The sequence below is a fragment of the Doryrhamphus excisus genome, linkage group LG21 (assembly GCF_037039965.1).
Source record: "Doryrhamphus excisus strain RoL-2023G ecotype Guam linkage group LG21, RoL_Dexc_Guam_v1.1, whole genome shotgun sequence".
In the NCBI taxonomy this organism is placed as follows: domain Eukaryota; kingdom Metazoa; phylum Chordata; class Actinopteri; order Syngnathiformes; family Syngnathidae; genus Doryrhamphus; species Doryrhamphus excisus.
Window position 1 is genome coordinate 14,029,123 of NC_136377.1, and position 25,796 is coordinate 14,054,918.

A 25,796-nucleotide genomic window follows, 5' to 3' on the forward strand; every position below is an offset into this window, starting at 1 on the left:
AAACTTACCTTATCCAGTACATGGCTGGGTGCTGGTGGAAGTCCAACGACCCAGATCTCTGCATAGAAAAGCTTCCGTCCAGCTGAGCACACAGGAATAGTAAAGTCTGTCAGGTGTGTGGAGATGCCCTAAATAACACACAGCTTGCTATTCGTGGACAAAAGTATTGAGACACAGCTTTTAACTGTTAAATTGACCAATGACAGGTCAGTTTAAGTCCAAAGGTGCCTGAATTTTAATTCTCCATCCCAGCAAGACATGTTGACATGATTGTAGCTGTCCCAATACTTGTCTCCATTGATGTAGACTCCACTTACAGAGATGACCGCCACGTTATCTGTGTTGTCGCTGACCTTCAGTCCAGTGTTGAAGTGCTTCTTTATCTTTCCTGCTACAGGCAGCTGGTGCTCATTTTCACAAAGACCTTCATCCTGCATCCAAACGAGGGAAAACAACTCAAACATGTGAAGACTACAATAAATGATTCCATGTTTCCAAACACCCTTACCATGACCCATCGATGCTCCAGCACTTGGAGGGCCGTGTACCTCTGATCCACCTCGACCTCCAGCATGGATCGGATGAGCTCCTTTGTTCCCCAGAAACAACACAAACTTTGTGAGATCGATTCTACCAACGTATGACCGGATTCAAATAATGCTGGATGTTCACCTTAGCCGTTTCCGACACGTTGTCCCAGTATGGCAGAGGAAATTCCAGCTGTCCCATTAGGATCTGATCAAACAGCACTTCCTGGTCCTCGCTGCTCCTGCAAGAAAACGTGCACTGCAATCAGCAGCCAGTAGAGGCTACACAACATCAGGTAACCAGTGCTAGCTTACCCTCGGAAAGGTGGGAAACCACACAGGAGGATGTAGGTGATGACGCCTGCTGCCCAGATGTCCACTTTGAGACCATACCTGTGACACATCAGGACTTCTTAGTACAAAGTATAACTAAAAATGCAGGAAGTACTGAAAAACAGGCCTGTACCCTGTCTCTGCAATGATTTCAGGTGCTACATATGTCGGCGTCCCGCATACAGTGTAAAGGGGTCCGTCCACCACGGTGGCTAAACCAAAATCTCCTAGTTTGAGGCTTTTGCTGCCGTCTGCATGCTCGTACACCTGCATGCAGATCCCCAAATGAAACATGATTGTTGGAGAATTGGGGGCGGAGCACCCAGTGAGCCATGTGAGTGAGACAGGAAGTGAGCTCACCAGCAGGTTTTCCGGCTTGATGTCTCTGTGCACGATATTGAGGCTGTGGAGGTATTTGATGGCGTTGGTCAGGTTGTACAGCATCCCACTGGCGTCCTTCTCTGTGTACCTGGTGGCTGAAGTGATGGCGTCGAATAGGTCTCCCCCCTGTGGACAAAGGACGTCATGACAGGCGGGTTGTCAGGAGCAGCTTGACCCCCACCCCACCGTCACCTGCCAGATATTAAGAGCGCCACCTCCTCTCTTTAACAAATGTGCCAGATTACTGTACACTTTTCCTTTCAATTACGAATCTTATCTTCTTCTCTCTGTGTCATCTCTGTGTGTAGACTGCGGCGTACACACTTAAAGGCAACTGGGCCGATTATGTGCTCTATCCCCCTAAAAAGATCACCCTGTGGTGTGTGGATAAAGTTACAATTGATTTTGTTCTCCCCAATCTGCTAGGAAATTGGCATTCGATATAAAAATGTTCATCATCTACGATAACAAATAATTGGTGTGTGGTCAGCATCCGGGGCTTCCAAGTCGCTGGTGACTCCATATTCACGTGGAACGAAACAACCAATCAGCAAGCAAGCTGACTGAGAAAGCCGGGAAACACAACAAAAATACAGTAAACTATAGCGACTGGCAATGGCGCAAAGTTTAAAGTAAGGCGGACATCAAAATGCAGGACGAACTTTCTGAGTTGTGACAAATACGCACGTGTTTATATGATGTGTCATACAAGCCATACAACAATAGTAAAATGTCCCCGCAATTGGCTTCGACAAGAGCTAATGCTAGCTTCGTGTGGGAGTCCTACTGCGCATTGCTGCCTCTCACAGGTCAGTCCAGGTACTACATCAAGTATCCGCTTTTCTGTTGCCATATGATTATCTCATTCAATCCCAACCATTTTTCAAAAGCCTCTTGGTACCAGCCATTTTTGACAAAATATCAACTCTCAACAAAAAATGGAGAAAGAAAGGCCTTTTCTTACATTTCAACCATAACTTTCACTTTGACACAAATTTTGTCATATACTGTATATTTAGCCAAAATGTCTAAACAACGATGCCACAACCTACACAACACAAAAATTACATGAAAATAGCCATTTTTTTTACAAATATATAACTCCATGAACTATTTACAATATTTAAATTTGCAACTGAACTGCGCTATAATGCGAACATTTGTTGAAATTTAGCTTCAATGCTTCCCGTAACATGACGAGATGCCGATGACGGAGATGCAGGTGGGTTCTTAAAAAATGCACTTTTGCCACCTTGTGGTCATTTTTTTCGGCTTAAAACTGCATCAAATATGCTCTTGTCTACTCTAGAGTTGCATCTCACTTCTTTGTGCCTCTTGTGCAAAAAAAAACAAACGTATGAATTCGTCTTTGGTAGCGAAGGAGTTAAGTCTGTGGTGTCTGCCTTCTGACATTTTGGAACATGGCTGCAAGGATTTTCTCCCATCCAGCCTCATGAACTAGTAAACAACATTTTAGTGTTTAATGCATGCGCCACAATCTCTCGGCCTTCATCAGTCATCCCCACACTCTCATTCATACTCCTCCATGAGCTCACACGTACATGTCCTCTACTCGCCAACAGATGGATTGCATTCCCACCTCATCAATTATGCACAAACATGCAGCAGCGCTCCCTGCCTTGGTTTGATATTCAAACGCCGGGGGCCAATGGAATTCTGAATAAGAGTTCCCATGCATACACGGAAAAGACATTCCCGCACACCTTGACTAGCTCCATGACCAGGTAGAGCTCGCTGTACGTGTCCACCTCCTCGATGAGCAGCACGATGTTGGGGTGCTTGACTCGTCGCAGGATGGCCACCTCGTTCTGGATCATGTGTTCCTGGAAATGTCATAGAATAGAATTCAAACTACATTGCACATATAACAGAACAGTACCTTGTGGTGTAATGGTAGTGCGTCTGACTCCAGATCAGAAGGTTGCGTGTTCAAATCATACCAGGGTCATGTCCAGTATACCATTTACGTATGTATTGTATTTTACCTCAAAAGATAAACTGATGAACTTTGCTCCCATAATAAACCAGAAAACTGTTAATTCCCCAACACCTTAAGAGCTTTGCTGGACAGTGGATTGACAGTGCAGGGCCTCTGACTTCCTGGTTAACGCTGCTCGACTTAACTTAACTCGACTTAACAGATCTGGTCCGCATTACACAAAGATCAAAGTAAGCATGCAGGAGGAGTGGAAAAACTGGTTTTTAGAGGAAACCGGCCTGACCTTGCCTCTGCATTTGCCCTTGTTGATGATCTTCAAAGCATAATGGCGTCCCGTCGAGTGTTCCACGCACTCGTGGACCACGGCGAAGTTCCCGTCACCCAACATGCGTCCCACCTTGTAGCGCTCCGAAATGTAGGATGGCACCGCCGGGACCTCGTCCACGACAACTTCCTCTGTGCAGACCAAATATAGGAAAGACAACGTGAACAACTGTGTGAATATTGAGGTAATATTACACGTAGATCATCGCCCACAGATCAGTATCAGTGAAAATCACCTCTAACCTGCTGCAGCATCCAAAACAAGCATATCTGCTGGTTTTGGGACTTCCCGTCTTTGTGAGAGTGCGAAAAGCATTGCACGCTGCAAAACGTGCCTCAGAAAATGTCTCACAGGGGTGGCGCTTTGAAAGCTTTAGTTTGGTGGATACTAGCATTTTGTTCATGTTCTGGTAAAACGAGCTTGGAATAAGATATGAAAATAAAAATGAGTTACAAAAATGAGTATGGTGACCCCTAATATAGCCAGTAGTACATTTAAACATTTACACTGCATGTATGTGATCGGTATTGGTATCGGTATTGACGGATTTCACTCACAAATTATCGGGATCGGCAGCATAAAACCTTGATGGGAACATCCCTAAATGATATACTATAATTGTTTTATCATTAGATGATTCTATATACACATATATACTTTATTACTCAAGTATGTATGTAAACATGGCCCAAAGTAGCTGTGAGCAGCAACTTTAGAGCAATCTGATTGGACAATGCCAAACGAGACATCACAAAAGCGCATCATCCTCACCATCAGTCGCTGGTCTGTCACCACCGCTTTTGGCCGGGCTGGATACTTGATCGGAAGACAACGAGGAGGATGAGCCCTGCGAGGCCTGTGGAGGTGAGGAAATAGAAATGATTCCAAAATCGACAACATCCAGTGCTTTTATGTAACGTGCAGCATCCCCAAGGAAACAACAGTGCGGAGACCTCACAGCATATCATAGCAGTGAGAAGTGCATTGATGACATAAGAGCATCTGGAAGTGGCATTAACATAGTTCTTTGATGCCATTTTACCTTGCGGGCACCATACAAAAAAGTATAATGAATACTAAGTATACTAATACCTCACCTGTTCAGGACTATATGTATTTGTTGATGAATCCGATAAATGACACAATGACGCAAAGTTAAAATATCACTAGCTATGTGTGAGCGCTGACAGATGATGCCCCCTAGTGGCTATGAGCACCATGACGTCATGTCTATTATGGAGATGTGTGCGTCCCAACAAGCTTCCGCCTTTTCCTCCAACTTACTTCCTATGTGATTAAAGGTGAGCACTGGGCTCTCGGAGAGACCATTAAAAGAGGATGAGCCGTGAGGAGACAAAACCTCACCAAGTCCTCTTCACAGTCAGTCTCGTGGTGGAAGCAGATGAAGACGAGGAGTTACTCTTTCCCGCACAGGACCGCTCTCGCATTAAAAGTCACATTAATTGTGGTTGTAAATGGACTCCATTGTGATGGCCTGCCTTCAAAATCAACAGGATTCTTGTGATGCCACGGTACGAAGCAGAGCCAACAATGATAGGCTGTGTGATCTTTGGGGGCATTTTGGAGTCGACCTTGCATGAGGACCAGCGTTGTGGTTCACCGTGGCCTCGGGTCAACTTTATTTATACATCATTGCACGTGCACAACACCCCGAGCATCATCATGGCGGTGGCGGCAAAGGTCGGCCATTTTTAAATATTTACAGAGCTACAGTACCGTGTTGCTGTCATCTGATGTAAATACACACAGAAATATCCTACATGCACATGTTTTTATGTGAATTTATACGAATAGTTGGCTTTTGTTTTCTTGACTGTATACAAATTTTGTAGTATTATGAAAATGTATAGTACTTCTGGGTCAGTGTGTGCATGAATATGCAGTACGATAATATAAACATTGTGTTATAATTGTTGTTTATTGAAATGACAAAATAAGCTGTCGGTAGTATTGATCAGTCAATGTTATATGTTAATGTTATAACTATACTACACTGACAATATAACATATGGAAATATTGTCTTATTATATAGTCCTATATACTTATTTACAAATGTTTGGCCTGAAAGCTTTTTTCCCCTCTGAAAACACATCTCATTCATCAAATAGTTAGAATAATAAATAATGTATAAATGCATAATAATAAAGCACAAAATGTATGTAGTATAATATAGTTGTATGAATGTATATAATGTATTAATTTTGGTTTCATTGATTCATTCATTCATTTTCTACCGCTTTTTCCTCACAAGGGTCACGGGGGATGCTGGAGCCTATCCCAGCTGTCTATGGGTGAGAGGCGGGGTACACCCTGGACTGGTGGCCAGCCAATCACAGGGCACATATAGACAAACAACCATTCACACTCACATTCATACCTATGGACAATTTGGAGTCACCAAATATTGGTTTCATTTTTAATATAATTATATGATAAGGATGAAGCAGTATTGATCAGTGAAAGTTTTACTATACTTAATAACAAGATTTACTTATTGTATTGTTATGTAAAGGTATAGTATTTTGTGTTTAGTGCAGTATAATCTGTAATAATCTGTATAATATATTGATAATTTCTCATTACAATCAGTCAATGTTTTGCTATACTGACAATACTGACTATCCTGTATGGAAATATTGCATTATGTAAATGATGGTCTGTCCAATCATCACAGTTGTTCTTCTTTGTCTTTTCGTCTCTGGTGGCCTTATCTCGCATGCAGCCTCTGTGGCAACACAACACTGTTGCTATGGAAACTGCTCCGGAGGCAGCTTATGAGACTTCCTGGCAGACTGAATATGGTCACTTCCTGGATGGGGGCGGGACTTCTAGGGACAGAGCTTTTGAGAGACTTTTGATAAATAAAATAACTTTCACGGTTATTAGAAAGACGAGGATGTTATTGTATAACACTGTGTGTGCTTTTAATATCTTAAAATGGCAGCGGTGCCCCCTCCCTGCCGGCCGGCCGTCTCACACAGCATGCTAGCATCCTGAATGCTAACAGGACATAAATATAAATGAAACAGGATGTCCACTGTTGACCTCAGACCTGGAGCATCATCTAGAGAGCGGATGCGGGGGAGCATCTGCTGTGATAAAAAAAAGGGAATTGAACAACGGTCCACTCCATGATGAAACGTTTACATAAGAGCGTGAGGCCGCCTCACAGCTGATTAAACATCTTAAAGCCTGCCGCCATCTAAATCTGGACCGCAGTCCTCCCCCGGGCCGCTCTTATTGCTGCGGTGCAAAAAGAAGAAATGTAATAAGATTTGGTGGACAAAGGTGGCGCGTTGTGCTTGTCCCCGCCCCCTCCCTCCCTGACGCAACTTGGCCGTCTAGACGCAAACAAATCCATCCTGCTCTCGTTTGAAAAGATCAACCCTGTTTGGGGATTAGCACGCCCAGCCGTGCCAGCTGGATGGGAAGAATGACGGGGACACCAAAGGGGATGGACAGGATGTACGGGGACATACTAACGTATGGGACTGCTAAGAGACAAAAAAGGTCCAAATATATAGTACGTGAATATATATCACATATGCAAGTACTGGGACAGCTACAGCAAGTGAAACGTCAGCCAAAACAGCCCCCACTCTTCTTTGGACTGTGTCCACGGGACATTGTTCTCACCAACGTTCGCTATTCATCTGTTCATCTGTTGGGTCTCACGGTTTCACTCAGTAAAGTACACAAAAATACAGTATTTACTGAGGAACTAATGAAGAACCAATGACTAAGACATACATTTAGAGTAGTTACTGAGGAACTAATGAAGAACCAATGACTAAGACATACATTTAGAGTATTTACTGAGGAACTAATGAAGAACCAATGACTAAGACATACATTTAGAGTATTTACTGAGGAACTAATGAAGAACCAATGACTAAGACATACATTTAGAGTAGTTACTGAGGAACTAATGAAGAACCAATGACTAAGACATACATTTAGAGTAGTTACTGAGGAACTAATGAAGAACCAATGACTAAGACATACATTTAGAGTAGTTACTGAGGAACTAATGAAGAACCAATGACTAAGACATACATTTAGAGTAGTTACTGAGGAACTAATGAAGAACCAATGACTAAGACATACATTGAGAGTATTTACTGAGGAACTAATGAAGAACCAATGACTAAGACATACATTTAGAGTAGTTACTGAGGAACTAATGAAGAACCAATGACTAAGACATACATTTAGAGTAGTTACTGAGCAACTAATGAAGAACTAATGACTAATACATACATTTAGAGTAGTTACAGAGGAACTAATAAACTAATGAGTAAGGCACATACATTTAGAGTAGTTACTGATGAACTAATGAGTAGTTACTGAGGGTCCAATGACAAAGGCACAGACATTTAGAGTAGTTACTGAGGAACTAATGAGTAGAGTAGTTACTGAGGAACTAATGAGTAGAGTAGTTACTGAGGAACTAATGCAGAACTAATGACTAAGACATACATTGAGAGTAGTTACTGAGGAACTAATGCAGAACTAATGACTAAGACATACATTGAGAGTAGTTACTGAGGAACTAATGAAGAGCTAATGGCTAATACATACATTTAGTCATATTAGTCATTAGCACATTTAGAGTAGTTACTGATAAACTAATGAGTAGTTATTGAGAGTCTAATGAGGCACATACATTTAGAGTATTTACTGATTAACTAATGAGTAGTTACTGAAGAACTAATGACTAAGGCAAATACATTCAGAGTACTTACACATACATTTAGAGTGGTTACAGAGGAACTGGTGAGTATTGGTTAGGTTTAGGTAGGTTCGTTCCTTATTAATTTTGTGTGTCTTGTAAAAGTTACTGATGAATTTCATTTTTGCATCTCACAGAACTACATGTATGATGCGTCCAAAATCTCACTGCTTGATGAAAAGCCATAAGCATAAAGCATAAAGTTCTAAACCTATAAAAATGGTGGTACAGCACATTGTGTTGGTATTAGCACCTATTTATGAATGATTGCCAATTTTTGGAGAATAACATCTGAGGAATGATGTCTTTTTTCTGAAGAAAAAATTTGTGTTTTTGTGAAGCCGTGAATGCTGACTTATTGCACTACTGAGTACTTTTTTACTGGAGAATTACCATCAGTTTTCAAGTTTTTTAAATAATACATTCATAATAAATAACTTTAAAATGATAATAAGGTTTGGGCAAAAAGTGCAGTTCCCCTTTAAAACCAAGGTACTACGTAGCGAACTGTGATGATGGCGTACTGTTACACTCATACTAATAACATGTACTATCTCCATGAATGCTTTTAGTTTGAAATCCATTCCCACTAAAGTAAAGACTCTTGGAGAAATAACAGTCATTTAAAACAATGATTGTGAAGGGTTTACCCTGATGTTTTTGTCATATTTGTGATTTATGAGGTGAGAACGGTAACCTGACAGACTTAACGTCAGCAATTATCACGCTGCATGAAAGACCTCAATGATTGATCGCACCCCCAACAAACAAACATGCCCTCCACCGTGTGTGTGTGTGTGTGTGTTTGATGTGCAATAGGAGAGCAGCACGCTGAACCAACACAAAGAAAACACAATGAATGAACACAAGGCGACAAAGTGCAAATGAAAAGACAATTTAATGACGGAGAGACGTGGAAATGAAAACAAGCACAAATGGGACACAGAAATAGAAGATGTAGATCTGCACATGAGCGCCTTTCAGGGAGATGAAACATGCAAATGAGAGTGTGTCACACCCCAACATGAACACAACTTGAGAAATAATCTGTATTTATGACAAATACACACACACTCTCGCTCTCTCTCACACACACACACACACACACAATATGGTTGCCGATGAGGATGAGGAACGTGCAAATCAAAGGATGATGGACACCAGTGAGTCAGTGGTGACACACACACAATCTAGACTTCCCGCCTGACTGTGTGGCGTGTGTTTGTGGCGTCTGGGCCTAATAGCAGCTTGTTCTAATGATTTATCGCCCCCGCTGTCTTTTTCACATTTAATGGAGCAAGCAGACGGGAGGCGACCTCAGGCAGCGCCACTGACAGTCGGAATTCAAGGCACGGACGCCTAGAAACGTCGATGAGATGTAGGGAAGCTTCAACAGAGAAAACGTGCAAGGCGTTCTAATTCATAAAAAATGGGTCACTGGAGTGCTGCATGTATAAATCATGAGGGCCACTTTATGGATGTATGTTATTTTTATGTGCATTCATTTAGGACCACAGACGTGAACTTCCTGTCTTCCTGTACGCTCACTTTTTTATTTGCTTGTGGTTTGCAGTGGGAGCCCTGATTTAGAGTCATGAGTCAGTCAATCATGAGCTATATCAGTGCACTCACAACAGGCTTGTCAACCCACTAGAAAACATGGGTGGTCATCATCAACGGTATAACAATAACAGAATGACTCACCGTGTCATCTTTCAAAGAACACTTTACTAACAAGTATAAATTCATCACACAGCGACTGAACACTCATATCCCAATATGAGTTTAAAATAAATCTTTAAATATGTTCCCATAAGGCATTGCGTCTGAGCAACGCAGTCATCGAGGCGCTGCAATGACGTCAGCCTCCCTCTGGGCTTTGGGGTCCAGGTCCTCCAAAGGTCCTCCAGACAGAGGCAGCATTGCAGTGCCATACAAATGCATTTCTCAAACAAAATGCATTATGGGAATAATATATTTCTGGGGTATACGCTTTGAGTGTTAAGTGCAATGAGTTTAATGTTGTTCTATTGAGTAATGACCTCCTGCAAAATGGATTGACAGTTTTTTCAGAGCTCCTGTCAAATACTAAATAGATGATTGGTCCTCACAGGCTCATGCGTGCCACAATATGCCATTTTATGACGTGGACACGTACTGCTTATACATCATACTTTATGGTATTCATATTTATTCGTATAGCAAGTCATGGTGTGCTGCAAGTGACCCTATTAGCCTCGAGTCACTAGAAAAAAACATGGCAGCTCGCGCTCAAGAGCGGAACGCTAATGCTGCATTGTGAATGTGAACGTCGAACCTCAAACTAGGAAGAATTTGGGACAAACCGACTGGAGCAAGATGGCGACACACGAGTGAAAGCTTATATAAATGATATCTGTGCGTACGTGTAGATACACTACCAGTCACAACATTGGGGACACGTTCTCATTATATCACCATATGAGTCATATATAGTGTCAGACATCTTTTTTTGTTAGCATTTGACTGCAACACTCCGTGAGGATTACTGCCAACTTTCCCTGCAGTCTTTAAATGTAACAAATATGGCGTCGGAAAGTGTCATGTCTCCGTGTGACATTAATAGCCTTCATATGAGGAAGAGGATGAAGGTGGAGGCGACAGCTGCAGGCTGCACGGAGGAGATAACGTAGAAATGGACCCTCAGCTCCGAGTTCTGCTCGGACGGGATTTAAGCGCTCGCTCGTGAACATTTGAGGAGAGATTGGTGGTAAGCCGAGCGGAGGAGGCGGTCGCATTTAGAGCGGGACATCAATTTGACCTCGTCACGCTGCCATTAAGTGGATTCGGCTCAACTTTTTATTTTTTCTCTCCATATTCTTTATTACGTATTAGTATGCACTGAAGTCACGCTGCTCTAGATTCTTTATTAAGTGCGACTGGCTGGCTCCGCCCCCTGCTGCCATGACATCAGATTATAAGATAACATTATTTTGACTTGCATGCTCCTCTTCCGGTGAGCTGGCATCAACACAACACATTGTTGACATTGTAACAGACCATGGAGGTGAAGCGAATTCACATGAGATCATGTTTACGTGACATATTGCACAAATTAGCCTCAACAAAACAGCTACAAAAACAACAAACAGGACATGAAAACACACACATAAGAGGTGTCGGCCAATCTCAGGGCACCTCAAGAGTGAGGCGAATGGTCGGGCCCCGCCCCCCTCACCCCCCAAGACACTAAAGATGTGGGCTTGTGCTTCTAAGATGTAGTCGGCCTAAGATCGCTCACGTCTCTGTCCGTGTCCTGTTGATATAGAGGTTTAGTAACTATGAGTATGTGTGTGTGTGTGTGTGTGTGTGTGAGCGAGAGACCCAGTGCCCGTGGACTGTGCTTCTTACCCGCCGTTGGCTGAGGCTGCCCGGGCTGGTCGGGGAGGGGCTGGGAGATTTAGCCGTATGCGGCGTGGACATCTGACTGGCGGGCGTCCCGTTCACTGGAGGCAGAAGAAGAAATGGAGCAAAGTGCATGAGAGGGCCACGTGGAGCCTAGAACACCGCCACACACACTTCCTGTTTGCATCATCATGCTTCACCAACACATGTCCTCTGAGGTGGCCCTTTGACCCCCAGCAGCCTGAACTCATTAGACGCGCTGCAGCTTTAATTAAAGCCAGGCACCGTCTGTCTCGCAAGACAAAAAAACACACTCTTGGCCATCGCTCTCCAAGAAAAAATCATGATTGGGGTCCAAGCAAGCAAGCATCTTTATACCCTGACTTCATTAGGTACACCCATTATTACTCACGGGAGGTACTGGTATGTCAACATCTTTATATTTTACACTGCAATGGTGGTTCATATATAACACGGGTGTTAAAAGTGTGGCCCAGGGGCCATTTGTAGCCTGCAGTTCCTTTTTTGTTGGTCCTAGCCACTTTCAAAAACAACTAAACAAGACAACTCGATAAAAAGAGACATTTCTTTAGAACTTTTTATGTGCATTGGTCGGTTTAAGACTTTTTACTAAATAAAAAATGTCAAAGTTGCCCCCAGTTTCTTTGCTATTTCAGTAAAACCTCTGGTATAGTCAAATTATATGTATATTTACATGTTGGTGGCCATATTTAATAACATGAGAGGCTCATATACAATTGGAAAAGCAACATATACAGTGCACTTTTACTTTTTTCAACCAAAATGAAGAATTATTATCATCTTTATTATTTTATCTTGATTATTATTATTATTTAAGATATGAAAAAATGTGTAATCACTGTCACAAAACTGTCCCAACATGGCGCATGCATCTCCAATTTTTGTTTGATTCTGTTATTTTTATCTAAAAAAAAACAAACCATATAAAAATAGGGTAAATTTATGACAAAAATTCACCCTTTCACCATTATTTTTCACTTTTTGCGTTCTTTTTTCTACTGCACAATGACGACATGTTTGCTACCATGCATGTTAATAGACGCAGCATATTTCGTATATGACTATCAACACTATGCCTGCCTCGCTATCAGACTATGAAATGCAAATGTTGACATTTCTCTACTGGAGGTCATAGATTGTGTAACACAGCTGAAAAAATGGTGATGTCACTTCCTGACGAAATAATATGAAATAAGTGTCCCCAAAAAAGTATGCATCTCCAACGTGTGCACAAAAATGTGGATACAATTGACTGAAAATGTAAAAAAAAAAACACTTTGTTTTCCCCATTTTTTCCCAACTGATAACATATACAATAGCATGCATGTTAATAGACATTTTTATGATGATATGGCTTATCAACACTATGCCTCCCTCTCTATCAGACTATGAAATGTTAATGCTGAAATTGTTCCACACAGTGAGCGGTCCTGGCATTATCATGTTTATTCCAAAAACAACTTTGTGCATAATTCAGCAGCAGGGCTCACCAAATACAAAAATAGACGTTACACAACAGCACAGCATGTATGCACGCTACACAATGCAGTATAATCATTGTTACTATCATGATTCCATGGCTGCCTCTGCTGAAGACACCTCCATTGATGAAAGCAGCACACACACACACACACACACACACACACACACAGTTACACAACACGTCTGACCGACTCCATCCTCCAAATGGGTACAGTTTAGCATGCAAAGCCTCAGTGACCCTCACACATGATGAAGAGCACACATGAAGAAGAAGACATATGATGATGAGGATGCCAATCCCGCTCCCCTACCTTCCTCCCCCAGCATGATGAAGAGCACAGTGTGGGTCCAAAGCGGCGCTGAGGAAGAAGAGCAGCTCCTCGTCTGCTCAAGTGTTGAATGGGAAGACAAGGGCTGAGCTGTACTACACTGTCGCGCAGAGGCGGGAGCAAGGCTTGCGCACACGGTGACGCGCGCGCGGCGCTGGAGGCATGGGGGGGGGGGGGTACAAAAGGGAAGGATGGGTTTGTATGTGTGTATGTGGTACTGAATACACCATCTACAACAGCGGCTCGCAACCTGTTTCAGCCAGGCATTTTTTGCTTGAAAACATGCATCACTATTGTTTCAAACGTTTGGAAATAAAAATATAAAAATACATATAAAATCACACTTACTTACACTTACATTTACTTAATTTTGTTTTTTTCTGGATTTGTGTCTTTTCTGCACTGTTTATACAATGGGTGGGCAAACTGCGGGCCGGGGGCCACATCAGGCCAGGCCTACCAGGCATGTCCTCAGTCCATTTATTAAACCCACTGCACCATGTGGGCATACAAATAAATATCTACGCACAATACCCATGCCCAAAAAACACCCATATATTGCTGCCAAAAGGTACCCTGGGTAGCTTGTGGTACTCTTTCTCTCGACATTTTGCAGCCAATGTTTTATTGTTCATAGTTCATATTGTTGAATTTGTAAGCAGTTACACCTGCAAAATATGTGGTTTCTCAATTCCATTATTATATATTTCTTCTTTTTATTATTAATTATTAGGCACACATTAAGACATTGAAAACCTCTTCACCATCTTCTAAATACGCTTATTAACATGATTAGAGCCCTCGAGACAAGGAATAACACCCCTATAGTCACATTCACACTCCTGTTACATGATATATGAGACATAATAAGACATGAAAACCTGTTCATCACCTTCTACATACAATTATTAACATTATTAGAGCCCTCTAGACAAGAAATAACACCCCTATAGTCACATTCACACTCCAGTTACACGACATATGAGACATAAGACATTAAAACCTGTTCATCACCTTCTACATACAATTATTAACATTATTAGAGCCCTCTAGACAAGAAATAACACCCCTATAGTCACATTCACACTCCTGTTACACAATATATGAGACATAATAAGACATGAAAACATGTTCATCACCTTCTAACTACAATTGTTAACATTATTTGAGCCCTCTAGAGAAGCAATAACACCCCTATAGTCACATTTGCACTCCTATTACCACATGAAAACCTGTTCACCACCTTCTAAGTACAATTATTAACATTATTAGAGCACTCTAGATAAGAAATAACAACCCTATATTCACATTTTACACTCCTATTACCCAATATAGTAGACATACATACGACATAGAAAACCTGTTTACCACCTCCTAAATATGCTTTTTAACACTTTTTTACAAATGAATAACGCTAGCCAAGGTTGCACTGTATAATAACAATAAATGTCTGAAATATATGAATTTAATTATTTTTTGCTACACTAGTGGTTAGGTTTACCGCACTGGATGCAACAGTCACAATAATACAATAATTTATACTACATAATATAATATACAATAAGGCTGCACGGCGGACGAGTGGTTAGCGCGCAGACTTCACTGGTAGGAAACCAGGGTTCAATTCCACCCTCGGCCATCTCTGTGTGGAGTTTGCATGTTCTCCCCGTGCATGCGTGGGTTTTCTCCGGGTACTCCGGTTTCCTCCCACATTCCAAAAACATGCTAGGTTAATTAGCCACTCCAAATTGTCCATAGGTATGAATGTGAGTGTGAATGGTTGTTTGTCTATATGTGCGCTGTGATTGTCTGGCAACCAGTCCGTCCAGGGTGTACCCAACCTCTCGCCCGACGACAGCCGGGATAGGCTCCAGCACCCCCGTGACTCTCGTGTGGATAAGCGGTAGAAAATGAATGAATGAATGAATGAATATTTCTATAATACTAATTTTGTTTGCTTGTTTTCAATATTCTATTTGTCCTGTCCTGTGATTCTGCGAGTTTGCAGTGAATTGTTAAACTAAAAGCCAACTAATACACATATTTTTCAACAACCTGGCATGAAGAGTGAGCATAGCGGACCTTTAGGAACAGCTCTAGCCTTGAATATGGTTACATTGTGTAGTCATCTCTTGATGACGCCTCGTGCTCCAGGTTGTTTGTTGCTCATTAGAGCTCTTACACGAGCTATGTGGCTCACTGTTGTTGTTGTTGTTGACCGTTAGCATCAATCTAGGACAAGCTGTACTGGGAGGTGGGGAGGGGGTGTGGGGGGTGTAATGTGTGGAATAAAAAACAAACTCCTCTGAGACGAAACAGAGGTTTCACTAGAACTAATAATAAAAAAACACAGCTGGGTCAAACAGCAACTCTGTGAATGATTTGTTTTGCGGCTAACAGCCTTTTAGGAGATGCTGGGACAAACATGATGATGATGGTGATGATGAAGGTGACTGGCGGAAGCTGTGCCGGAGGGGGAGCAGCGGCATGGTCTGACTCAAGGTTCTAAGCGTCACCGTGCTTCACCGCGGGACATTTGAATCAGGAAGCGATTGACTAATATGGACCCACACAGGACACGGTCGTGTCTGTCTGTCCTGTGGATACATGTTGCCATGGGAACACACACATCTGTCCAAGACAAAAGGCATTTTACTGCCAAAACGTCCATACAGTAAAAGGTGGTCAAGGGTTGTGCTGCACAAAGATAGTAAAGACAAGCACATACAATATGGGAAAAAAAACACTATGGAAAGTAAAGTGGATGTACTTTACAGTAGTTTGCAAAAGCTGGCATGTGATGCTCGCATCATGGTCGGGGGATGCATGAGTGCTGCCGGCTTCTGGAGAGCTGCGGTTCGTTAGTTTTCCGATATGATAAGGAGTCCAAAAATAGCGCCAAGATGAAGGCTTTTCACTTCCTGGTTGCTGTGGAGCATGTATTACAGATGCGGGCGGAGTTCTTATAAAATGCACTTTTGCCACCTCGTGGTCGTTTTTTCGGCTTATAACTGCATCAAATCATGAATTCATTTATTTTCTACCGCTTATCCTCACGAGGGTCGCGGTCGTGGGGGCTGGGGGGGTGTTCTGCAGCCTATCCCAGTTGTTCGGGCGAGAGGCGGGCACATATAGACAAACAACCATTCACACTCACATTCATACCTATGGACAATTTGGAGTGGCCAATTAACCTAGCATGTTTTTGGAATGTGGGAGGAAACCGGAGTACCCGGAGAAAACCCACACACGGGGAGAACATGCAAACTCCACACAGAGATGGCCAAGGGTGGAATTGAACTCGGGTCGCCTAGCTATGAGGCCTGCGCGCTAACCGCTCGTCCACCGTGCAGCCCTGCATCAAACATGCGCTCTTCTATTGTGAAGTTGCATCAACACACCTCTTTGTGCCTCTTGCATCAAAAAAAAAAAAAAAAAAATATATATATATATATATATATATATATATATATATATAAAAACATAAAAGACGGTGGCAAATGAACCACTGTTTCCCAGTGCTGGCAGCACTTGTGCACACTACCACCACCATGCTAGACAGTAGGCACAACACAATTATTTTTGCCAGATATTTAGACACCAATTGCTGTGTGTTGACTCCTTTTCAGTGGCCAGTAATCTGATACTGCTATACCAGCTGTACACTGACTACTTTAGAGTACATACATTTTTTTAAGTCTTGTCCCTTGAGAAAATATATTGGAATTGTTGAAATGTGAGGGATGTACTCACTGTTGTGAGATACTGGGAGGCCCTGCCAGTCGTCTTCCACACGTACAGAAAGACAAGAACACACACACACACACACACACACTCACACACACTCACACATCCTCATTAGCCTGCCTCAGTCAGCCAGATCAGATCAGATGGTGGTATGACTCACTCTCATAACCTTCTCCCCCAAAAGTTTTCACACCGTCAACTTGCCTCACCTTTCCAAGGCAAAGCATATGGGGCATCACACCCACGGTTGTCCAAAACCAATTCCACCTGCCACCATACGACTCAGACAGAATTGCTGGTTGAGCCTCTCTCTCTCTCTGACACACACACACACACACACACACACACACACACACACACACAGAAAGTGCTCACTCAATCTGTGCCATCATGAAGAGAACAATTTGTTAAAGCTGCCACTTTAGTGTCTGTCATGCTGCAATCTAGATAATCTAGTCCACTGTCTTTTCCCGGCATCCAGACTGTAAAAGAACAAGGTTCCCTAAAGCTATCAATGATGTACTTTTTATACGAGAGTATTTCCAGGTGAAGGAGAGCAGCTGCAGGATTGAGTCAGCCTCTCATCTTTGCTGCTGCAACCCATTTCTTCTTCTTCTTCTTCTGTTTTTTGTGCTTTTTCTTGGTGTCCCTCAGGACGTCGTTATCATTTGAATAATATTATGCATGCGACACGCTGCATCACAGCAAGGACGTGCTGGACGACAAATACGTGTGTCTGCCAGACATTTGACATGAAAAACACGAGGGAGTTACTCATACCATTAGCCTTTCCAGATAATGTGATTCATTATTTTTGACAGTGAAATGTATGGCTTTATTATGCACTAATATCTATATCAACAATATGTACGTATGTGGTTGCAGTCGCCAATGTTCACAGCGACTACACACAACGATAGTTATGGTTGCTCACTCTCAGGTGGAGAATTGCAAGTCACAAGCCCTCAGCGTCAATCTCGCCCTCAAACATATATATACATACAGTACATAAGTATAAATATAAGTAAGCTTGGTAACGACTATGGCAGCCTGGCCAAGGACTTCTTCCAGAGGACTAACATCACTCTTTTGGACCATCCAGTGTGTTCCAATCATCTAAGTCTAACTGAGGACATTTGAGGACGGATGGCAAGGGAAGTTTGTCCCTTGCCATCAAAATGGGCATCAATTCCAGACAGTGAATGTCCTCAGTCCTCCTGGAAACACTGGCATCAAGCATGACCAAACCAGTTTTTCAGTTGATTAACTCCAGCTACTCATTACTGACTCCTTTTTTTTTTTACATTTCGGGGTCCTAAAGTGAACCTATTATTATGCTCATTTCCCAACCCTTTGTATTGAGTTGTGGTCTCCTATAGAGCAGCTACACACAATAACCCGCACAGAAAACTTGGATTTTCCAGAATATGCAATATTTCATTCATTCATTTTCTACCGCTTATCCTCACGAGGGTCGCGGGGGTGCTGGAGCCTATCCCAGCTGTCTTCAGGCGAGAGGCGGGGTACACCCTGGACTGGTCGCCAGCCAATCACAGAGAATCTGCATCTATTTTCCTTGAATTAAAACGGTCTGTTTTAATTAATTCCACCCACAGCTCGCTTCCTAACTATGAACCATATAAGGAAGTCCACCCTCTGTGACATCACAAAGGGGCAGTTTTACCACGCCTTTTGAAACCGAGCGTTTTGAGCCATCCCAAACTTCTTTCAGGGCTCTCTTACAAATGAGCAAACCTCATTATCTGAAACTTTGGCATGGTTTAACACGAGAATACAACATTTTAACTACATTTATAGGTCAGAAACGTGGAAAAAGCATAATAGTTCCCCTTTAAATATTTGAATCAGCTGATCAACAGCTTATTTCAATGCTTGTTTGTCATGAATTGCTTATTCCAACAGCTTTGCCTCACTCCCATTTCTGCTTTTTGCATTTTGAAGCTCAACCTAAAGCCTCTTTAAGATCCAACAGGGCAAAATGTCAATTCTTGCCATTTTTCAACTGCTCTCAAAATTTTCAGGAGTGTATGTAAAATATCTCGATCACAACTTCTTGGAGTCTTTCACTACTTTCCAGCTCAGCGATATCGATTCAACAACAACAACAAGAAAAATCACTTTAAATCAGACTTGTTAGTATTATTAATATATTATTATTATTATTATGTATTATCAAATGTATTATTATTTCAAATGACACTTTACAATGAAAGTCTTATGTTAGTACCTCATCAACACCAAGGTGCTAAAGTAGGCGCTGCACATATAACCATATTGTGTGAAGATGACGTCAATGCAGGTCACGTGGTGTTGCCACGACAACCGGCTAGTATGACACCATAACATATCAGGGCAGAAATTGTCATTTTCACACCAACTGTGAGTCAAAGGTAAAGTGATGGGAGTATGACTCCATGACTCAACCCAAAATCCTCTATTCTTCTTCTTACCGGATGAAGGGGACTTGCTGCGTCGGGTCTGGTTCAAAGTCCTGGGGGAGCCTCGGATGACGGAGGAGGACATCTTGCCGTAGTTCATGGGCCTGACCATGCGACACTCTGCAAGACCATAGGACACACTTTAGCGTGTTAGCAGTCTTATGATTTGACCATTTCCACCGATTTGACCTTTGACCACGTGAGCCGCTAATGCAGATGTAATTGCTTTGTTTGCTGCGTCCTTTGGGGAGCGTCGGCGGTGACTCACCCATGCGTGACATTTAACAAACAAACACATCTGATTAATGAGCCGCCTGCCTGGTTCATCCCCCAAAACTTTGCTGCTCTCCCGCTCATTAACTCTGCCTCGTTACAGCTAGTTATTGCAGCAAGTGGGGCGAGCGTGTACGGGGAGCGTGTTTATTCGGGACGGGAAAAGGTCCTACTGAATAAATGGAATAATCCAGTCATGAGGGTCTTTAAAAGATAAAAATGCTCACTTTTGATTGATACCGTTTATGACATACACAACAATAAACAGTGTTATTGCCACCTAGAGGACTGGAGTGGAATAGCATCACTCGCGTGTTAGCTTCAGGGCCTTATAGCGCTCATATTCACTCAATGATCTCATCACAGTGACTCATTTCACCCTCCTACTGACATATAAGTGGGAGGTTCACATGCATGTCGTGTGACGAAAGCGCGATGCCGAGCGCTAACGTGATGACTACTGCTAGCTCTGAGGCACAGGTGCTAATGATCATCCTGCTGAGGGGCGGGCGGCCAAGTCGTCTACAGTTTTGTGAAGACAAAGGAAGCTTTTATTCCCAGCCATTGTTTGTGCAGCAGCACTGCATTGCAACAGTGTAATAATCACCAGCACAAATGTCCTTTCTCAGCTAAACGACTACAGTAACATTAACAGGACGCTCTCAGCATTCACACAAAAGAATCCATTCCATGACGCACCAGGCCATTAGCTCTATATCAATGCTGATGTCGCATTGTCTTTATCTGATGGATAAATACCAAGCACCCAACAGATAATAGCTGTGAGGAAGACATTAGAGGAATGTCTGCTTCAGTGGCAGACGAGGGGGGGAGAAAAAAGGAAGTGAGGGTGAGAATGCAAACAAGGCAGACAGCAACACACCAAGACTAGCAGGTGTCCTCGCGTGACCGCCGGGGGGAAGGGGGTGGGGGTGGGGTGCATAGCGAGGGAGGAGCGAATGGACAGCGAGACGATGTGAAACGAAACGAGTTTGTTTCTGTCAGAGAAGATGCTGCTCTGCAACAGGGGCGTGTTTTACCATGAATTCAACAGCGCTTCTCACTTCCGGTCTCTCCTTTTCCTTTGATTATGGCGGCAAAATAAGCCAAAATGGAGCCAAAGAGAGTCTCTAGTGCCAGAATTTGGTAAAGAAGGTGAGAAAATTCAATTGGTCTTAGTCATTCTTCCGTGAAGGTAAAGTGACTTAAATGTTCGGTCCTTAAAGTGTTTAATGTGTACAAAACTAGAATTGTAAAAGTATAAATCTTGTTTTGTGTTAACATTTTTTAGACTTGTGGTATAACTGTCTTAGCTAGCAAAGAACTACTGCCGACTGCTGATGACATCATAGACAAGCAATGGAGCTGACTTCCTGTTTCCATGTAGTAGCACACTAACAGCAACGCTAACGAGGACGTTTTGTGATTTTAAAAAATACATTAAGAACATAGTTGGACTCATACAGTGTATTAATAACACGACAAGGGGCATGCCATATTGTATGTTAACTAGACAATGTAATCCATCCATTTTCTATGCCGCTTATCCTCACGAGGGTCGCAGGCATGCTGGAGCCTATCACAGCTGTCTTCGGGCGAGAGGCGGGGTACACTCTGGACTGGTGTCCAGCCAATCACAGGGCACATATAGACAAACAACCATTCACACTCACATTCATACCTATGGACAATTTGGAGTGGCTAATTAACCTAGCATGTTTTTGGAATGTGGGAGGAAACCGGAAAAACCCACACACGCACCGATAAAAAAATGTTACTGGACATTTTCAACATGAACTGAAAAACATGCTAACCAGGGTGTACCTTAACCGAGGCACCTTTGTGTTTTTCTTTGTATTACAACGAAAGTTGAAATAAGTTGACAAAATATCAACAACAGCTCTCGAGTCACAGCAGACGAACACGACAAGAAAGCCTCACCGGTCTCATCCAGCATCAAGTCGTCTTGGTAGCGCAGCTTTTCAGGTCCACACGCCACAAAGACATCCTCATCTCCGAAAAAGTCCTGCAGACACGTCACCTGGAAACAAAAACACAATCAGGATTTAGCGTTGTTAGACTAACAACTAACAAAACCAGCGGGGTTACTTTTATCTGGAGACTATACCGTGGGAGGGTAAAACAAAATCACCTGCTGCCTGCAAACGACCCCGGAGTCACATATTGGACACACCTGATTTAGCAGCTGTACTGCATAGTATTGAGTGTCTATTTCTTTTTATGGCAGAGAGCATGGGTTAAATTGCGTCAGGAAGGGCATGCGGTGCAAAAACAAAGCCATTCATGCAACTGATTCACCATCAACACAACTTACTCTCAAAACAATCAAATATAAATATTATTTTGAGAGCTATGTATGATATTTGACCCTGGAATGCATCAGAAAACGCGCTCCACATACGATTAGAAGCAGCTGTCTGTTGCAAACCACTGCTGGCCTCTGCTGGCATTTTGGAAGCTCCTAGAAAGTGTCAAGTGAGGTAACGTTCTCGAGTAAAGTGAGCAGGGTGTGAAGAGTACAGTTGCCATGGTGATCACACCCTCTAGGCAATGGCCGCTGACACACACACACACACACACACAATCGATATGTCAGAAGAGGAGTGCAGTAAAAGTGAGAAGAAGCAAACAAGGTGAAGGAAAGAGCAGCACATCTATTCCTGGCTGCATCGTCTTCCTCCTGCTGGCGGCAAACACAAGGCTTTGATGTCGGCGCCGTTACACAACATATACTGCTGAAACAAGGACACCGTGCACTCAAAAGTATTGGGACAGCAACAGGAAGTCAAAAGTGACGATAAGGTGGAGTCTTTGCAGGTGCAGCAGCTTCCCCTCTTCCGGGAAGACCTTCTCCAAGACTTTAGAGCGTTCGAATGTTTTTCCATCGAGAGCTCCATACCCATACTGAAAATGAAAGGATGGGGGTGCCACTTTGATATTTTTCCATTTTGTAGAACAGCCATATAACGTTGCTATATAACGCTTTGATTATCGCTCCCTCGCTATGTCCTGTTTTTTTCCAAAATGAATGAATGAATGAGTGGTGTCTATTTTTAGTCAAAACATTGAAATAGAAGTGACATTAATTAATTAGTTAATCTTATAACGTTACCTGACCTTGCACTCAATGTAGCCAACCATGGATGCAGAGTGGGAAAACGCTTTCCTCCCATTTTGTGTGGAAGTGGTAAATCTGTTGCTTCTTGTCATTCTCCCCAATTCAGTTTGAAATCTTTTTTTAAGTTTAGAAGGCTAACTATGTGAGTTTGCTAGATTGTTAGCCTACTAGCTTGCGAGATCGCAACCATTTTGAGTCCCTGTTGCATTAATAGACGTGCAGGCCGGTGTAAATAATAAATAATAGGAGTGTAATGATGACTATAGGGATGTTATATCATGTCTACAGGGCTCTAACAATGTAAAACTAACTTATTTACAAAGCCATAATCAGGTTTTCTATGCTGCAACTATGATTGAATCCTATATTCATTTATCGGATCTGGAACCGATGAACGGCTTTTAAAGAGGGATGACTGGATCGACATTTCAGCTTCTCTCCAACTTTTTCCACTTTTTAACTTTATTTCTACAAGGTGGGCCAATAAAAAGTGCTTAAAGAGTGCTGCAAATGGTCTCAGGGCCACATTTTGGAAAACCTTGCTCTCAGGGAGCTTTGATCCAACAGTGAGTACTTTTCAGAACTTCAAATTCAAAAGTGGCCTTTCCAACATGTCTTCAAAAGGTCCAAAAGGTCTTCCTTGTAATGAAGCATTAGCAACCTGTGCACCAGCATACTTTTGCCCATGGTTACATTTCTTACTCTAACAAACAGCATGAGTCATCGTGCACAGCAGACGGAGAGTGTTTGATGTCTTTCCATGAATAAAAATGGAGACATCATCTTCTCCAACACATTATTATTCCACATGAATATTCCTCCCTGGGACCGCGACATTAAAAGTCTCCCTTTCCTTTTCCTGTCTTTGTTGTTCTCAGGGATTACATGTCCACCACACATACCGTACATAGTAAAGCACACCTGCTGCTTTGTTTAAACATAATGCCACTGCTCACATGAAGCAACTGGCGTCGCTGCTGGAGTCCAAAGCGAGAGCTCTACACGGCCACAAGGGGGCAGTGTTTGATCGTGTTGGTAATTCAAGCAGCCTTGTCTCCACAGCAAACGGAAACTAACATGTTTCAAAGGAAGAAATATATACATTTCAACATATTGTAGTATAAATGTGTACATCAGTGTGTCATTTTGAAATATTTGGTATTTATTGATGTGGGTCCTTCCTATATTCAACGCTTGTTGAATATTTACATGAGCTTCTTTTCTGATCATAATAAAATAAACCAAAAAGGTTTATTGAAATGTGAAGTAATTGTGAAGTAATTTTTGTCCTCATTACAATATGGATACTGAGGACAAAGTGACCATGCTAACAACGCTGCTAGTTATCTCTAGCTTCCATCTGGACTACAAGAGCTAAATGTAGCATGCGGGGGCACTGCGGGTCTCAATTTGGTAATGGTTTGCTGCAAAGAACTGATGTTAAGTCAGCAAGAGCTTCTGCTTCTGCTACGGACTGCCAGAGGTTACAGTGAGGACACAGTGAGGACACAGTGAGGACACAGTGAGGACACAGTGAGGACACAGTGCGGACACAGTGCGGACACAGTGCGGACACAGTGAGGACACAGTGAGGACACAGTGAGGACACAGTGAGGACACAGTGAGGACACAGTGAGGACACAGCCGGGTCATCAAAGCCCCGCCCACGGGAAGAGCTCCATCTGGAGACAAAAGGCTTAACTCTGAGGAGCTAGCCATGGTGCTGAATGTACCTTGGCACTTGACTGTTGGTGCAAAATCTGCTTCTTTGGAGAAAATATGGAATTCGAAAGCATTCAATTGTTCAAAAGCCTAAAACACAAAGAACCAAAAGTCTTTATTCTCTGTGGAAACTTTGATTGATCCTCTCAACAGAGAGAGAGAATGAGAATGAGAAGGATGGCGTCGGAGTTCCAGAGTTCACCCAAATGCACCGCAGCAGATTGCATAACAGCCTTATGTAATGACTGCTGCTTCTACAACTTTCTTTTGCTGCACTCGTGTGATGATCATCATCTGCATTGGCCATCAGCGTGACTAACGTGAAGCAAATGAGACATGAATCAGTGGCATTGAGTCCCACAATGCATTGTGTTGTCCTCGGGCTGCCCCCGCACATCACAGACGTCTGCTCCTTATGTTCACTTCATCTTGACCTCCTTTGTTTTTATCCTTCAAGCTGTCTTTATACAGAATGAGAGGGTCAATTCCCTACCCCTAATGTTTGTGTGTATAACCTAAGAGCAGCTCAGGTCACCTGACCCTCTAGGAGTCCATCGGCGGGGGTTCTGGGGAGCATTCCCCCAAGCGACTAGTTCTACTGAGAGATTTCATCGCCCATGTGGGCAACGATAGTGTGACCTGGAGGAGCATGAGTGGGTGTAATGGCCTCCCCTACGGGAACCCATGCAGTGTGATGTTGCTGGACGTGTGAACATAAGGATGTCCATAAGGGCACCTGGCACCAGCCCGCAGGTCATCAGACATGTGTCCAGATGTTTTGGTCACACGGGTGAAGAGAGGTGCCAAGCTGTCAACAGATTACCATCTGGTGATGACCTGGATTAGACAGTGGTGTGTGTGTGGGGGGGGGGGGGTGGACAGACTTGGCAGGCCGTGGTCTCAAAGAAGTTAAAATAGTTGCTGCGGTTATTTTAAACT

The 25,796-nt window shown here is 42.8% G+C and overlaps 1 protein-coding gene across 5 annotated transcripts in view; it reads right to left on the reverse strand.

The window, feature by feature from the left end:
• Positions 1 to 25,796, reverse strand: part of LOC131137946 (serine/threonine-protein kinase DCLK1) — a 33,233-nt gene that overhangs the window by 1,557 nt on the left and 5,880 nt on the right. The window contains exons 3-15 of one of the 5 annotated variants that reach the window (XM_058086424.2): positions 21,938 to 22,037; positions 19,736 to 19,843; positions 11,671 to 11,765; positions 4,298 to 4,382; positions 3,485 to 3,657; positions 2,966 to 3,085; positions 1,221 to 1,367; positions 994 to 1,127; positions 843 to 920; positions 673 to 769; positions 509 to 589; positions 354 to 431; positions 9 to 82 (exon numbers count right to left, since the gene is read on the reverse strand). In XM_058086424.2, coding sequence (XP_057942407.2) covers positions 9 to 82; positions 354 to 431; positions 509 to 589; positions 673 to 769; positions 843 to 920; positions 994 to 1,127; positions 1,221 to 1,367; positions 2,966 to 3,085; positions 3,485 to 3,657; positions 4,298 to 4,382; positions 11,671 to 11,765; positions 19,736 to 19,843; positions 21,938 to 22,037 — 1,370 coding nt within the window. Of the gene's footprint in view, positions 1 to 8; positions 83 to 317; positions 432 to 508; positions 590 to 672; positions 770 to 842; positions 921 to 993; positions 1,128 to 1,220; positions 1,368 to 2,965; positions 3,086 to 3,484; positions 3,658 to 4,297; positions 4,383 to 9,159; positions 11,576 to 11,670; positions 11,766 to 13,499; positions 13,649 to 19,735; positions 19,844 to 21,937; positions 22,038 to 25,796 lie in introns of those variants that run through there. The other 4 variants (XM_058086423.2, XM_078787507.1, XM_058086425.2 and 1 more) reach the window with 4 other exon arrangements.